The 14,866-nt window shown below is 44.5% G+C and overlaps 1 protein-coding gene across 6 annotated transcripts; it reads left to right on the top strand.

The window, feature by feature from the left end:
• Positions 1–2,020: 2,020 nt before the first annotated feature.
• Positions 2,021–14,188, top strand: LOC125542700. 6 transcript variants are annotated; one of them, XR_007298006.1, is made up of 19 exons: positions 2,021–2,447; positions 2,596–2,637; positions 4,236–4,403; positions 4,702–5,231; positions 5,320–5,415; positions 5,497–5,633; positions 5,713–5,784; positions 5,874–6,021; positions 7,466–7,539; positions 10,607–10,750; positions 10,844–10,951; positions 11,208–11,267; positions 11,349–11,745; positions 11,971–12,068; positions 12,468–12,579; positions 12,690–12,741; positions 12,859–12,907; positions 13,519–13,643; positions 13,723–14,186. XR_007298006.1 is itself a non-coding variant. In XM_048705856.1 (19 exons), exons 8-11 carry the CDS (start codon positions 6,662–6,664, stop codon positions 10,893–10,895), a joined length of 969 nt encoding a protein of 322 aa, XP_048561813.1. In that variant the 5' UTR covers positions 2,021–2,447; positions 2,596–2,637; positions 4,236–4,403; positions 4,702–5,231; positions 5,320–5,415; positions 5,497–5,633; positions 5,713–5,784; positions 5,886–6,661; the 3' UTR covers positions 10,896–10,951; positions 11,208–11,267; positions 11,349–11,745; positions 11,971–12,068; positions 12,468–12,579; positions 12,690–12,741; positions 12,859–12,907; positions 13,519–13,643; positions 13,723–14,188. The 6 variants fall into 6 exon arrangements, 5 of the variants coding, with proteins under 5 accessions (XP_048561813.1, XP_048561810.1, XP_048561811.1 ...); XM_048705856.1 differs by having other exon boundaries at positions 5,886–7,364; positions 10,607–10,746; positions 13,723–14,188; XM_048705853.1 differs by having other exon boundaries at positions 5,874–7,364; positions 10,607–10,746; positions 13,723–14,188.
• The last annotated feature ends 678 nt before the right edge of the window (positions 14,189–14,866 follow it).

Below are 14,866 nucleotides of genomic sequence, written 5' to 3'. Positions count from 1 at the left end.
AGAAGAGTCCGTGGCTCCGCTACCCTTGCCACCGGCGCAAGCTAGCGCACCCGCACGCCGCGACGACGCGCTCCAGCCATGCGAGATCTCCGATGTGCAATTCGGGCGGGGAGGACTCGATGAGATGCGGGGGTGGGTGGGAAGCTGAGGATAAGCTAGCTTTAATGGCGCCTCGGTCGCTTCTCCCGAGGGGGAGGGGAGGGGAGGGGAGGGAGGGGAGGGAGCAGTCATCCCGGGGGGAGCATGATCCTTTTTGGGTCTCACCATATTCCCATGATGGCAACATCTCTTTCCATGATTAGTTCAGGAAGCAAGACGATAACATCTCTGTCCCTGATTAATTCAGGGATCATATTCAACGGGATTGAGCGCTCACAACGAGCACAAGAGCCGGCAAAGCGGGTCCTCATACCTAAGTGAATCACTCCGAAAAATAAAGGACCTTGTTAATAGGTGAACGTTCCGCGGGATGGCACATGCGAACGATTCAGTAATAATTTTTAGTTGTGGTGAATTAGTGAGGGGTGGCATTTTCTATAGAAGACATGACAATTGTACCAGAAGGCAATTTTTTTTAAAAAATTGTCATAGTTTTATCTCTTCTCGAAACTAAAATTGCCATCAAAGAGGGTTCGCTTGCCACCCCCTTCCCAGCGAACATCAGCTGGGTAACATTACTGAAAATAAATAGGCCATATTTGATTATCATGGAGAATATTCTTTTTACATGACGCACCAAAAACATGATGACAAGTTGTCACTGGATGAAATACCTGCACGGCTGCACCACAAAACCAATACACATGGAGGACTCGTCTGCATTCACTTTCACTCCCGTCTTGCCCGAAGAACACCATTTTGGTCACACCTTGTTGCCCCCATCCATACAGTGTCGTTCTAGAGTTGTATCTTGCGAATAAGAGACCACATGCTTGCCCTTGGCAATGCCACCATCGGGATGTTGTTGAATGGGGATGAGTGAGTTGAGTATTTGAAATAAAACCACGTCAAGTATTTTGGAACGGACAGAGTAGCTCGCAAGGAATCTTCTTGATCCTTCAGCTGATGGGGGTGGGCTTCTCATGTGTAAGTTCACTATGCACATGTGCACCTGCCATATACCACTATTCAATTCATGCTAGGCGTGGAGAATCCATTCCCACACATTTAGCATGAAAAAGCTCAAGTGTTCGGGAGATCCCAAACTTCACATAGCCAGCCAAAGTGTGCGGGCATGAGGCCATCCAACGAAAGCATGAAAGAGGTGTTCTTGCTCTTCAGACCACATAGATCACGTGAGTTAGAGAGTGTTTGTTTTCAGAAATTTATTGGTCTAGGGATTTAAATAAGTCCCTATAAGTCCCATCTAAACCAAACAAGAAGGACTTATAGGGACTTAAAGTGGGCATTTGAGACTTATGAAATAAGACTCTTAAGGAGGGACTTATAGTTGTAATATGGTCTTATAGAGACTTATAAGTCCCAGGAACCAAACATATAGAGACTTTTTAGGGACTTGAAACTTATAAGTTGGGACTAAAAAAATCCTAAGACTTATGAACCAAACAGGTCCTTAGATTAGTATCCATCCCACGCATGCACAGATTCTATTGTGTGTCGGGGACACTTGAAGCAACTTTCCACTTAATTTGAACTTTAGGCGGAGTCGGGCATTGCCATATGAGATTCGAGCCTGGTTGCAGGTTATCGGAGCGCCGCCTCGGGGCGGCAACACCTTGCCGCACATCCATATCACGTAAGATACATACTGGGAGAGGCCTAGCCTCCTCATAGATTAGCGATTACGGGCCGTCGGATCCGGAGCTTGATGCCTTCTCGACCGTCTGATCAAGCCCCTGAAGGATCCCGTCCGTCGGATCGAACCGTGAAACTGTAGATCGAAACAGTATCCAAAACGAGATGCCACCGCGTGTAATTTTGATCGCCCGCCGAGGGCATTATTGGAATTTCGCTGTGAGATAAAAATCCCTGCCGTTTCTCCTGTCCCAAACCTAGCCGCCGCATCGCTCCGTTCCAACTCTCTCTCCCTCTCTCGACACTGCCCATCGCAGCACGATTCTTCGCCGCCGCCGCCGCCGCCGTGCTCCTATTCCACTTCTCCCCGTTCGTCTCCTATCACCGAGATCATTGCCGCCTCGCTGCTCTCCCGTCGAGCTCGCCCCTCGCCGTTGCTGGGAGGAGATTGTTGGCCGTCTGATTGTATCGCCGCCGCCGCCGCCGCCGCCGTGCTCCTATTCCACTTCTCCCCGTTCGTCTCCTATCACCGAGATCGTTGCCGCCTCGCTGCTCTCCCGTCGAGCTCGCCCCTCGCCGTTGCTGGGAGGAGATTGTTGGCCGTCTGATTGTATCGACGCCGACGAGTTCGGTGAGCACCAGGTCATTCTACACCGTCACCGGCGCCGCCTCCTTGCGAGATCCCCACCACGGTGAGCTCCCCCACCCCCCCCCCCCCCCCCCCCCCCCCCCCCCTACTCGCCGCCTTTGCTTCCCACGGTTTTGGCCCCTCTGACCTCGGGTTTCTGATCTAAGCTGCTGTTACTGCACGCGTGACGATGGTACTCTGTGGTGATGTAGGAGGGCAGCAGGGCAGGCAGGGCAGCAGCCTCGACGCCACAGGTCTGACTTGTTCTTTATGTGGTAGAAATATGTTTGAGAAATAGTACCTCTAGATTCATGTGGTAGAAATACTACCTACTTGCTCCCTTCTCTAGAAGTAAATCTAGAGATCCCGTGTACCTGGTACACGTTCATGCAGGCACCTCACACCCTGACAATAAGTTAACAGGGCATAAAAATTGATTATTTCATCTCAAAAGGAACCAAAAACTTTGGAAGAACAATATTATTAGAATCATTAGTTCCTTGAAGTGACATCATACATGTGAACCTGTATATTGCATCTGAGACTGAATCGTCTGGTCTCCACCCTGGCTTACTGCAGCTGTACCATCTGTCGTGTGCCTGGAAGTGGAACCATCTAATTATGATATAATTGTCTTCATCCACATTGGTGCTTATTGCAGCATCAGATTTCGCCGCCCAGAATGATTTAATAAAGTCGCTAATGACGTTGGTTGCAAGCACTTTGGATAGTTTAGTTTCTCTCCACTTACAGAATGGTTGCTTTGCGTATAGCCGATGAAATCCTCGTCCCAGAAGTGTCATCGCAAGTGACTTCACATGCCTGTCAATGTAGGTGTCAGGTGGATCCATGTCCACCATGAGGGAATCATCTACCAGTCGTAAAATAAACCAATTCGAATTCATCATTCAAACATAACCTGTTTAGAAATAAAAATCAAGCCAGCTAGCTAGCTATCTATATGATCTAGTGACCTTGATATAGAGCAGCATGGCTTTGCGAGCCGATGCAGCTGCCTCTGGTCGTAAGAGATGTGAAGGAGAAAACTCAAAAAAATATTGGTGGTGTTTCTGATATCACAAAGAAGAGAGCGGTGATGTTACTTCTAGAGAAAAACTAAGTAAATTATACAGTAGATTAGCGTTTTCTCAACCAAGATGAGTTTGATTTTTTTCTTCTTCTTGAGATCGACAAAACTGGGGAGATCGACGATTCTTGAGACACACATAACTGAACTGTGATATTCTTAAGTTGGGGTACACAATTTTTTTTACACGTGATCTCTAGATTTATGTGGTAGAAATAGTACCTACGTGCTCCTCTATGACATAACAGAGATAAGTCACCTGCCACAAGTATGACGTAATAGCACCTACTTGCTCAACACATCTAAAGAGTACACAATCTGACTCATTTTAAAATAGCACCTTATCTTTATGAAAACACTATTTAGATGTGTAACTCTAGATTTATGTGGTAGAAATATGTTCCAAGAAGCTGCTCAAAGAATTTGCTGGATTAACTCTAGATTTATGTGGTAGAAATTCATTTGTTTATGGATTGGACAATATGCCATTAGCAGTTAAGCACTCTTGGCTATGTCTGCGATTACTCTTGTAGTTTTTTGTTTTGAGTTATGCTCATATCTCACCTTCTTGTTCTTCTCTATTATATGTCGGGTGACCGGACAAGATATGAATGATATGCCAGGTGACAATAGACACACGTATTGAGCTTATCAAATCGTGAGCAGTGTTGTTGCTGGAAAACTGAGAAGAATGGCTATTTCCTTGTTGTTAGTTCTGTGATACATCTTGGCTTTAAGAATCTCATTGTTGAGCATCCATTGTAGATACATGTGGAGATAGAGAGAGGTAGATTGATCCTCCCCTGTTCCCCGTCGCCGTTCGCCGCCCCTGAGCACTACGCGGCTCGCCAGATCATGCGCTGCCCCTGAGCAGCGCGCAGCTCGCCGGACTGATTCGTGCCACCCCCGCCGAACTGAGATCCGCCTCTGCAGGTATGAACTCCCCTCCAATGTCCTCTCCCCCTTCGTCTGGTTGACCTGCATTCAGATCCTCGTGTGTATGTACACTGTAATAAGTGTCTGGTTGTAATAACGCGTGAAACATTAATGGTTCGTTTATTCAATTATGGTCGTATTCGTTGTTCCTTTATTCAATGACAGTTTTATCGTGTTTCTGGTTATGCTGCTCATGCAGTATATGATTATATGTACTGTGTTTTATACTCTGCTGCCTATTGTTATGCTATTCTATGATGTATGCTTACGTGGTTCTTGCTTCTTATTTGTCCAGCGTGTGTGTATGATGTTGTTGGGTCGTTGACATGGCCCGTGGTCCGGTTGCGACTCATGCTCAAGGCACGGTCGAGGCTGGTGTTGGGCGTTCTGCTGGTCATGGCCGTGGACGTGGGCGTTTTGCTGGTCTTCGTGGACGAGCCACTGGCCAGGGAGGTTCTAATATAGGGCGTGCCCCTGTTTCTGATCATGTCGCTGCTTGCCGGGTGCCTGACGCTGGAGCTGAGCCTCTTGACAGGCGTAGGGGTGTGAGTCGGCGGGTGCCTGCTGCTGGAGCTGAGCCTATCGCCAGGCGTGGGCGTGGTGCTCGGCAGGTGCCTACCGCTGGGCGTGGCGCCATGCCTCGGCCAAGTGGTAGGGGTGTTCGTGGCCGTGTCCCTGGCCGTGGTGCTGATTCTGGGAATGCAGCCGCTACTGTTGTCCCTGGTCCTGGGTTCACCGCCGCTCCTAGGCGTGCGGCGGTCCCTAGGATTGCTAGACGTTACGTGCCACGTCAGCCTGTTGGGTGTCCTCCTCGAAGCCGTACAAGTACGTGTGTATCATTGTTCTTTTATATTTGGTCTCCTAGGGATTGATGATAATTATTTCGTTACTGTGTTGTTTGCGACGTGGTTAGGTGATGGCTGGTTCCCTTTTCTGAGCTCGACCGTGGCTGCGGTAAATCGCAGAAAACGGAAAATGTGCGTTGAGTTTCGGCGCGCTCGATATGAAGGTGCATGAAAGTTCTTTGTTTGTTGTTGGTTGTTGTTGTTGGCCGTGTGGTGTCTTACTTGGTTCTGCATGTCCTGTTAAGAACATGTCATTGATGGGCCTTTGCCGAAGGATTGGCATGGTTTCTCGGTTTATGTGAGTTCGGAGTGACCGGGGTAGACCGCAACAGACGGAAACGATGGAAAGTGTCAATTAAATTGCGACGTCCTGGATGTGAAGGTGCATGAGATTTTTGGTTTGTTGTTAGTTGTTGCTGTTTGCCGTATGTTCTCTAATTTGGTTTTACATGCCTTGTCAGAGATTGTTGTCCAAGGGCCTGTGCCGAAGGATTGGCAAGGTTTCTCGGTCAAGTTTGCCGAGTCCCTTAAAGGTACTTATTAACAAGACCTCTGTTGTTTTGGTTATGTGATTATTGTCTTCCTTATACCCTTGGTTTGTGGCTGATGATTTTGCCGTTAGCTTGCTATGCAGATAGGTCGTACTATGGCCCTCTGGATTTCTTGTGCCAATACTGTGGTGCCTCCTTTTGGTTTGCTGAGTGTTCAAAGTCTAGGTCATCCTGGACACAACGTAAGATGGTTTATAATCGCTGTGTAAAGGCGCTAAGGTATATATTCCTCCCTTTAAGGATCCCCCAGTCTATCTTCGGAAGCTCCTTCGATTCGATGGTACTTCTCGTGCTAAAAAATTCATCCGGGACTATACGTGAGTACAACTGTATGTTCGCTTTCACTTCGATGGGTGCTACTATTGAACGCTCGTTTGGTAGCAGCCGTGGACCTAAGATTTTTAAGATCAGTGGTCAAGTGTCTCATTGTACTGGTTCGTTGGTGCCTAGCGGTGATGATACCCCTAAGTTTGCTGAGTTGTATATACATGACCCAGCTAATGAGATTAGACATAGGATGAATGCCTTAAATCCAGATGATAAGCCTACTGGAGGTGTGGATGAGAGTATTGTGGTTGGTCTTAGAGACATGCTTAATGAGTTTAACCTATTGGTACAGACCTTTCGGGAGGCGAGTAAGATGATAGAGGATCGTGGTGATGAACCCATCGAGGATATCTCGATTCGTATTATTGGACCTTCTGAGGGCGATAGTCCACAATTTAGTTTGCCTACAACCACTGGGCTTGCTGCTTTAGTTGTCGGTGGTGGCTTCACGTTAGAGGCATCTTCTCGTGATATTTTTGTTTGCAGTCGTTCCGACGGTTTGTAGCAGATATCTTCTCTAAACACTGCATTCATGCCTCTGCAATACCCGTTGCTTTTCCCTTATGGAGAGAGAGGGTTCCAGGTGGATGTTCCTCACTTGATTGTTCCTGAAGAAGATGATGACGATGGACCTATAGATCCTAATCCTACACCTGGAAGTCCGGCCATTGAGGCGCCCTCTTCATACCCTTCTAGGGGTGGTGATGCTTCCACAAATAGTCGGAATAGGATGACCATGCAGGATTACTATCGTTTTATGTGCCATTACAAGGGTGATCAGCCCAATCCATATATATGTTATGGTCTCCTCTCTTCTCAGTCGGTTGTTGATGCACGCGCGTGCATCGATGAAAGTAGATTGTGGTATATCATAAGAAATCAGGACATGCTTAGATCAGAGCACATGCAGGGTATTACTGATGCGGTAGGTGATGGGTGTGTTGATGGTGATGCTCTTGGGAAGAGGACCATTGTACCTTCCAGTCACATAGGCGGTCGTCGTTACTTCCATGAAAATTTTCATGATGGCCTTGCCGTTTGTCGGGTGCACGGTGCGCCTGACATATTTACCACTTTCACTTGCAATCCCAAGTGGCCTGAGATCACCAGTGCATTGGAACCAGGTCAGACGCCTTCTGATAGGGCGGATATTGTTGTTAGGGTCTATCACATGAAGCTCACCGAGTACTTGGACGAGATTAAGTCAGGCCGGGCTTTTGGCCCCATTACGGCTGGTATTGTGACCTCTGTGCTTTGTGTGTGGTTGTTTTTTTAATGATATTTTACTTCTTCTGTTGGCTGGGTTGTCTAATTGAGCTTTTGTGTCCTTTTTCAGTGTTGTATACCGTTGAGTTCCAGAAGCGGGGACTGCCTCACGCGCATATACTTGTCTGGCGAGAGGGGGTAACGGTGAGATTGGTGTTGAAAATATTAATTCATTAATATCTGCTGAAATACCTGATGCATTGCTTGATCCTCTAGGATATGCTTTAGTTTCTGAGTTTATGATGCACGGTCCGTGTGGTGAAATGAACGATAAATGTGTCTGCATGAAAAATGGTGTTTGTTCTAAATATTTCCCAAAAGATTTTAGAGATACCACTGTCATTGATGATAATGGGGTTGCCTTATATCGACGTCGTGACGACGGTCGAAGGGTCTATAAAAATGGCCATTACCTTGACAATAGGCATGTTGTTCCTTATAATATGGCGATGCTCAAGAAATTTCAGGGACATATAAATGTAGAGTGGTGTAATAAGACACAGGTGATGAAATATCTCTTTAAGTATGTCACCAAAGGTGCTGACTACTCTAAGGTCATGTTAGAAAGGCTAAAAAAATTGACTAAATCTGGTTGTCGTACAGTAGATGAGGTTCAGGAGTATCTGATATGTCGGTATATATGTGAGTACGATGCATTGTGGTGCATATTTGGGTTTGAAATACATTTTAAAATGCCGTCGGTTCAAAGGCTGACCGTTCATATGCCTGGCATGAATACTGTCTACTATCGTGCTGGTGCTGACCTCACGAAAATTGTTGATTCTGACTTCTTGCGAAAGACTATGCTTACCGAATGGTTTGTTGCGAATGAGATGTTCGAAGAAGCCCGTTCATTAACTTATTGTGATTTTCCAATTGCTTGGACATGGGACGCTAAAAGTAGGTTATGGCATCGAAGGGGTGGGGGTGAAAAGATTGGCCGCGTGTATTATGTACATCCTTTGAGTGGTGAGTTGTATTACTTGCGCATGCTTTTGATGATTGTTAAGGGGGCTAGGTCTTTCGAAGATCTCCGAACATATGATGGTCGTCTTTATAACACCTTTAAAGAGGCTTGTGCCGCGCGTGGTTTGTTAGGAGACGACAACAAGTGGTACATAGCGTTTGATGAAGCGGTTGTCTGGGGGTTCGGGCATAGACTTAGACAGCTATTTGTGACTATGCTCATGCATTGTTCTATCAAGGATGAGATGGGTTTCTTTGAACGTTACTGCGCTAGCATGTACGATGATATCCAGCATGGGTTGCACCGTGCCCTGGGTAATCCAAACTATGTTGTTCCTCCTGAAAGATTGAGAAATATGCTTCTTGATGAGTTGGCCGACATTTTCTTGAAACGTGGTTCTGATATAAGAAATTTTAACTTGCCGTCTCGCTCTGGCGAAGGTGAGCAGTCTGATGATAATCGTCTAATTCGTGAGGAACTGTCTTATGATGCATGTGCTCTGTCTAAACAGTCCTTGGTCATGTTTGATAGTTTAAATGAGGACCAATTGGTTGCTTATAAGACGATTGTAGAGTGTGTGCAGGCGGGGAGACCGGGCCTTTTTTTGTCTCTGGGTACGGTGGTACTGGGAAGACATACCTGTGGAGTGCAATATGTGCTTTCCTTAGGGGCGAGAGGAAGATAGTGCTTACTGTTGCGTCGTCGGGTATTGCGTCGCTGTTGTTGCCTGGTGAGAGGACTGCTCATTCTCGCTTTAAGATACCTATTCTTCTTGAAGATAATACATAGTGTGATATTAAAAGAGGCTCTAAGCTTTGTAAGTTGCTGATGGTATCTTCGCTTGTTATTTGGGACGAGGCGCTGATGACACACAGGAAATGCTTTGAGGCTGTAGAAGAACTTTGCGTGATGTCCTCTCTGTGGCTAATCCAGATCTTGCGAATATTCCGTTCGGTGGAGTAGTGATGGTCTTGGGTGGTGACCTTAGACAAATCTTACCATTCATTGAGGGAGGTACTAGGCCTCAGATCATTGATGCGGCAATCACGAATTCTCCGTTGTGGCATTCTGTTCAAAAATTGTCGCTTTCTATTAACATGCGCTTGGGTGTGCATGGTGCGGATACCCAGGCACAGAAGGATGCTGCCTTGTTTAGCATATGGGTGCTAGATCTTGGGAAAGGGAAGTTGCCTGTCACAAGGCGAGGCGATGAGGTCGAGGCTTCTTGGATACAGATCCCGGACGACCTCTTGGTTTGTACGTCTGGTGATCTAGTTGCTGCTATTGTTTCTTCTGTCTATGGTGATTTTTTGCATAACTACCTGAACTCTGGTTACTTGCAAGAGAGAGCCATTTTAGCCCCTACCAACGACCATGCTAAGGATATTAATGATCATATTCTTGCATTGGTTCCTACTGATAGCAGAGACTATTTGAGTGCTGATTCTATTGACGATTCTTCTGATTCTGTTAGGGACAAAGATATTTACTATCCAGTCGAGTACCTGAACGCAACTAAAAGTATAAATTTCCCAAACCATAGGTTGACTCTTAAGGTTGGTGTTCCGATTATGCTTCTTAGAAACCTGAGCCAGGCAAATGGTTTGTGTAAGGGTACACGACTAGTTGTAAAAGAATTAGGTGATCGGCTGATCGAAGCTGTCATTATGACTGGCTCACATGTGGGTGATATTGTTTATATTCCCAGGATTGAATTATTAGCAAAGAAGGGAAATGCACCTTTTGTGCTTAGACGTCGCCAGTTTCCTGTTCGTGTGTGCTATGCCATGACAATTAATAAGAGCCAGGGACAGACCCTGTCTGATGTTGGTATATATCTTAAGGGTCTGGTTTTTACGCACGGGCAGCTGTATGTGGCAGTATCTCGTGTTACATCGAGGGCTTCTCTGAAAATCTTTATATTAGATGCTGATGGCAAATGCGGCTCTGAGACCAAGAACATTGTTTTCCCTGAGGTCTTCCAGGCCGCCGGGATGACTTAGGTTTGTGTATGATGGTAGTCTTCATTTTGGTGGGTTTTGGCATGCTTTTGTGAGTTGGATGATATTTTGGGTGGCGACATATAGTGTTGGCTGAATAAATATGTCGTCCCATGCGATGGGGTGATATTTTGAATGTTCTCCTGTACTGGGATTGGCTTCATTCTGTGGTTTGCTTTATGTCATAGAGATTTACTGAGTTTAACGGTGGTGTTGTGTTTTGGTGCTGATACTTTTGTTGTAGATGGCGATGACTAATCTGCAGGCTCTTGTTGTGGGGAACAAGAACCTGACCATCCATGTGTATGTTTCGCGTCTGTGGCAGCATTGTGGATCCACTGATAACAGTCCTATCAAAGACACTGACATGGTCCTTTTGGATGTGTAGGTACATGGCTTCTCTAGACCCCGCGCCCTATGTTGTTTGTAACTTTCTCCTGCCTTTTCTGCTTGGTAATTGGTGTTTGTTGTTTCTTGGCAGGGCAAACATCTATTCTGAGATTGGTGAGAAGCTTGTGCCTAAGTTCAATTGAGGCAACCACATCCATGTTGTTTCTTGGCATGAGCAACCACATCTATGCTGATATTGGTGAGAAGCACGTGCTAATACCCTTTTTTGTGGCTTGTATTGATATTTTCTTCTTTGACCCACCAAAAGATATCTCAATGCAGCTATTCTCTAATCTAAACATAGATGACTTTCAGCAGCCTCTTAGTTTTCATGCATTTAGCAAGAGAATGCTACTTTTTTACTTGGTTTGATAAAATAACTACAACAAAGATGTGTAGCTTTCATGTCTTGTTCAATGTGTTCTATAATGATGAAAGCCTCTTTTATTTGCCAGGCTCCTGGGCTCCTTTATAGGTCTCTTACTGTGAAGCTTGTGGTTGGCATGCCTTTCAAGGTCTGATATCATATAACTGTATCTTCTAGCATCCAACCATTTTTGGAGGGACTCAAGTTTGAACTGACTGATTTCTTGTAGCATTCAATTTTTATGAGGGTGGAGTTGGAGAAGGTGGGGCGTCAGAGCAGAGCTAATTGCAGCGTCCACGACCTCCTTGGGCATGGCCAATCCCGCCAGATCACTGTTCAAGATATCTTCCGATATGCCGATAAATCGGCCGATTTATCGCTTACCGTTGTCAGACTGATAAGATAAATCGGCCGATAAATCTGCCGATATGGTGATAAATCGGCCGATATGCCGATAAACTGGCCGATTTACCCCTTATCATGGGTCGACCGATAAGTTCCCGACAAGCGATATCCCCAACATTGCCAGATTGACCAGGTTGCGGGGTTTGGTCAGCAGTGTGTGTGGCCAGTGGTTGGAGCACACTGAAGTGGAGGAGCAGTGTCATTGTCGACCATGGATTCAGGTAGTTTCTGATCTTCTCTCCTGTTGTGGTGGTCCGACAGGTTACTGTTTAAATGATGCATTAGTCGCAGTTGGTGTCGTGCTTGCGTGTCTACTATAATGCCTCTGCTACAACATGACATGTGTTAATGTAGTGTTTATTAAGGTTTGGTCGGCATGCTGAATAAGTCCAATATCCATCTATTTATGTTTCTATACCTTACGTGATTAAACATGGGTTTATCAGTGTGTAGCAGATCTTGAGAGTTCTGTCAGGATAGGGAGAGACAATGAGGCAAAAGGCAAATGTACATGCTCCTTATTACTTATCAGAAATATTTTCCTGTGAGTTCTTTTTCATTGTTTCTCATCTGAAATTGGATTCATAATGATGTCATTCTTACATCTCATTTTGTATCGGTTATCTTCTGATATTATGAGTCATGGGGATTATAAGTGCCATTAAACTGTTCACTCTGATGAGTGATCATGAGATGCATGTACTGTTTGCCATAAGGTTCTTGCAACTTTTCCTATAGCTAGATGGAGCTCCCAAAATAATTGAAGTGAACATGTTTTATATTAGAAAGACTTTGATTAAACCAAATGTATTTTGCCACCCTTGTAGTTGGACTAATATCAAAGCAATTTCCGTTCAAGATTTCCTGACCGCCAGACTATTATCCAAGCATTTTTTGGCACGAGGTTGAATCTTAAATGGTGGCTGGTTGATAATTTGTACAGGTTGAGATCGGCCACTGATGACACGAGTCTGCTACCCTGCTCCTGTGAAGGTAACCGAAGGCCTGCGCCTCCCATCAGCTTGGATATCCTCTCTCAGCTTGCACCTCTTCATGTGAGCTCCTCCTCCCAGTTTATTCTTACCATTGTTTGGGTTGTTTGATTCAGGTTTCTTTTTCTGAAATTAAATCAAGTCTCAAGGAATGAGATGGAAGCATTGTTCAGGCTTTATGAGAAGGTGAACCGCTCTATCAATGACGATGAACTCATCCAATTGGTACCTCCAAACAACTTACTTCCTATGTGTTCTTGGGATCAAGTAATGTAATGTTGGTTTACTAAATTCTGGTTTGTGTTCCTGTCAGCTAATAAGACCATCCTTTCCATTTTTCAGCACTGTATTGGGAACAGTTTTACCATCCGAGGATACATCCAAAGTACAGGTTGTGCTATTGGTTATCTTCTCTTTTTATTCTGGATGCATGTTTTTGATATCCCTTTTTATTCCTATTCGTTGCATACTTTATTTATTAGAAGGTCTAATTGCAAGTATTTGCAAGGTCAAATTGTTATGCAAAATTTTCTTTGCAGTGTGCATAAATCGCCCCTCCTGTACAATTTTTTTTATGTCTATGGAATATTTTTAGGAGCCGCTAGACATGGCTTCTTTTTAGGAGCACATGCTTGCTGATACGCTATTTTCATCTAAATTCCGTAAAGAATGACATGGAATATTTTACTTGGGTTCATTCAAATAGCTGCTTCACATTAAAGCTATGCTGCATATTTCACTGGCATATTTCCCAACATGCTAGGTCAAAGGTCCTACCACAAGCTGCATCATTTAACTTACAATTTTTGTACCTGTATAATTTATAATTATTTGCCACCTCTTGGTCCACATTTACTATGATTTTTCTTTTTGCTGCATTTACAACGATTTTACCAAAAGGTTATTGTGATGCAAACTACTCCTACATGCTTATCCAACGTAGTATACTTCTTCAACAAAGGATACTTATTACAGTAGTCTAACAGGAATGTGTCTATGCAGGTGAATTAGACATTTCCCTGTGCGAGATCAAATGACTTGAGCTTTACATTGGTTCAACTGTCCCTGTCATCAAATATTATGTTTGCAAGATGAACAAGACCTTTGTCACTCTTGGACTGAGGATGGTATGGACCTTAAATACCCTACTACTTAAAGTAGAGTATTGTAGTACCTAGCTGTGACCGATCATGTTTCTTTTCGCAGTACTTCTGTCGCTTCACAAAAAATGCATCTAAAGCACCATCTCAATGACCGGTCGAGGACGTGATGGTTAGTCTCAGCACCGGAGATGTTATGAGACAGGTCTGGATGATGATGGTTACGGACAAGAGACAAACGATAACAACAATTGGTCAGACTTTGTCAAAGAGGCAGGGACTAGAGAGTATTAGATATGTGTCTTTGCCTTCAAAATTGAAAATGGGAAACCATTGCTCACCGTCCATAAGCTTTGAAAGGCTAAGGTACAAAATCGCATGTGCAATGTCTACACACAAATCGTTCTATGAAATGTATCTAACAGATTGCCTGCATCAGGTTAATGTGCCCTGTGAAGTTTTTTTTTTTTGAGGGATAATGTGCCCTGTGAAGTTGATCGAGAAGGCAACCGTGTGGTCTCAAGAACCTTGTGGTCAAGTGGTTACCGTAAATACTCTCTCATGTTCACGTTTTTCCTACCAAACTTAATGTCAAGTGGTTACATAGTTGTCTCACCGATGCACTAAACAGAATGCTGCCTTATTTCTCATTACGGTGTTGAACTGGATGATGTTTTGCTCCTATTATGCGTGAATGTTTCTTCTTCCTTTAGTTTGTTATGTCATATCCTGTTTGAATATGTACGTTAAATCTGACTTTCTACTAAATTGAGCATTACCTGGTTGAACACATCGTTATGACCGGCACCCTCGCGCCAAGGCGCTGTTTCAGATCTAGTATATAATCTAGGTAGGAGTTTCTTTCGACAGTAACACTTGCTAGGATTTTATTTCATGAATTAAAAGCGAATAAATCAGATCAGAGTAGCAGCACTGTATATGTGTAGGTTTGTTTTTATAAAAAAGAAGCAAAGAAGGGGAAGTGATGTTCTGCTTTCCGGTGCATATTCACCCGTGTGAAGAGTACATTTTTAAAAAAGAGAAGCCTAATAATTTTTTTTTGTGAGAAACATTGTTGAATGTTTCACCACGTGCAAATATTAGTGATGAGAAAACATTCATGGAGGTCCGGCCAATTGTTTTTTGATGTTTCCCGAATGCCTAAAAAAACACCCTTTTGGATTTTTTTTGCCCCGACCTCGACAGATATTTTTTTCATATCCCGGCGAACCAACCTGTGGTTGAAATGG

The sequence above is a fragment of the Triticum urartu genome, chromosome 3 (assembly GCF_003073215.2).
Source record: "Triticum urartu cultivar G1812 chromosome 3, Tu2.1, whole genome shotgun sequence".
In the NCBI taxonomy this organism is placed as follows: Eukaryota; Viridiplantae; Streptophyta; class Magnoliopsida; order Poales; family Poaceae; genus Triticum; species Triticum urartu.
The sequence above is the reverse complement of the archived record's forward strand: the minus strand, read 5'-3'. Positions and strand labels throughout refer to the sequence as shown.

Bases quoted from the DNA above. Each gene is read 5' to 3' on its own strand.
- LOC125542700 (XM_048705855.1), top strand. From the start codon at position 6,662: ATGCCTCTGCAATACCCGTTGCTTTTCCCTTATGGAGAGAGAGGGTTC. The intron at 7,540-10,606 runs GTGAGATTGGTG...CTTTTGTTGTAG, and splicing joins TCTGGCGAGAGGGGGTAACG to ATGGCGATGACTAATCTGCA. The intron at 10,747-10,843 runs GTAGGTACATGG...GTTTCTTGGCAG, and splicing joins GACATGGTCCTTTTGGATGT to GGCAAACATCTATTCTGAGA.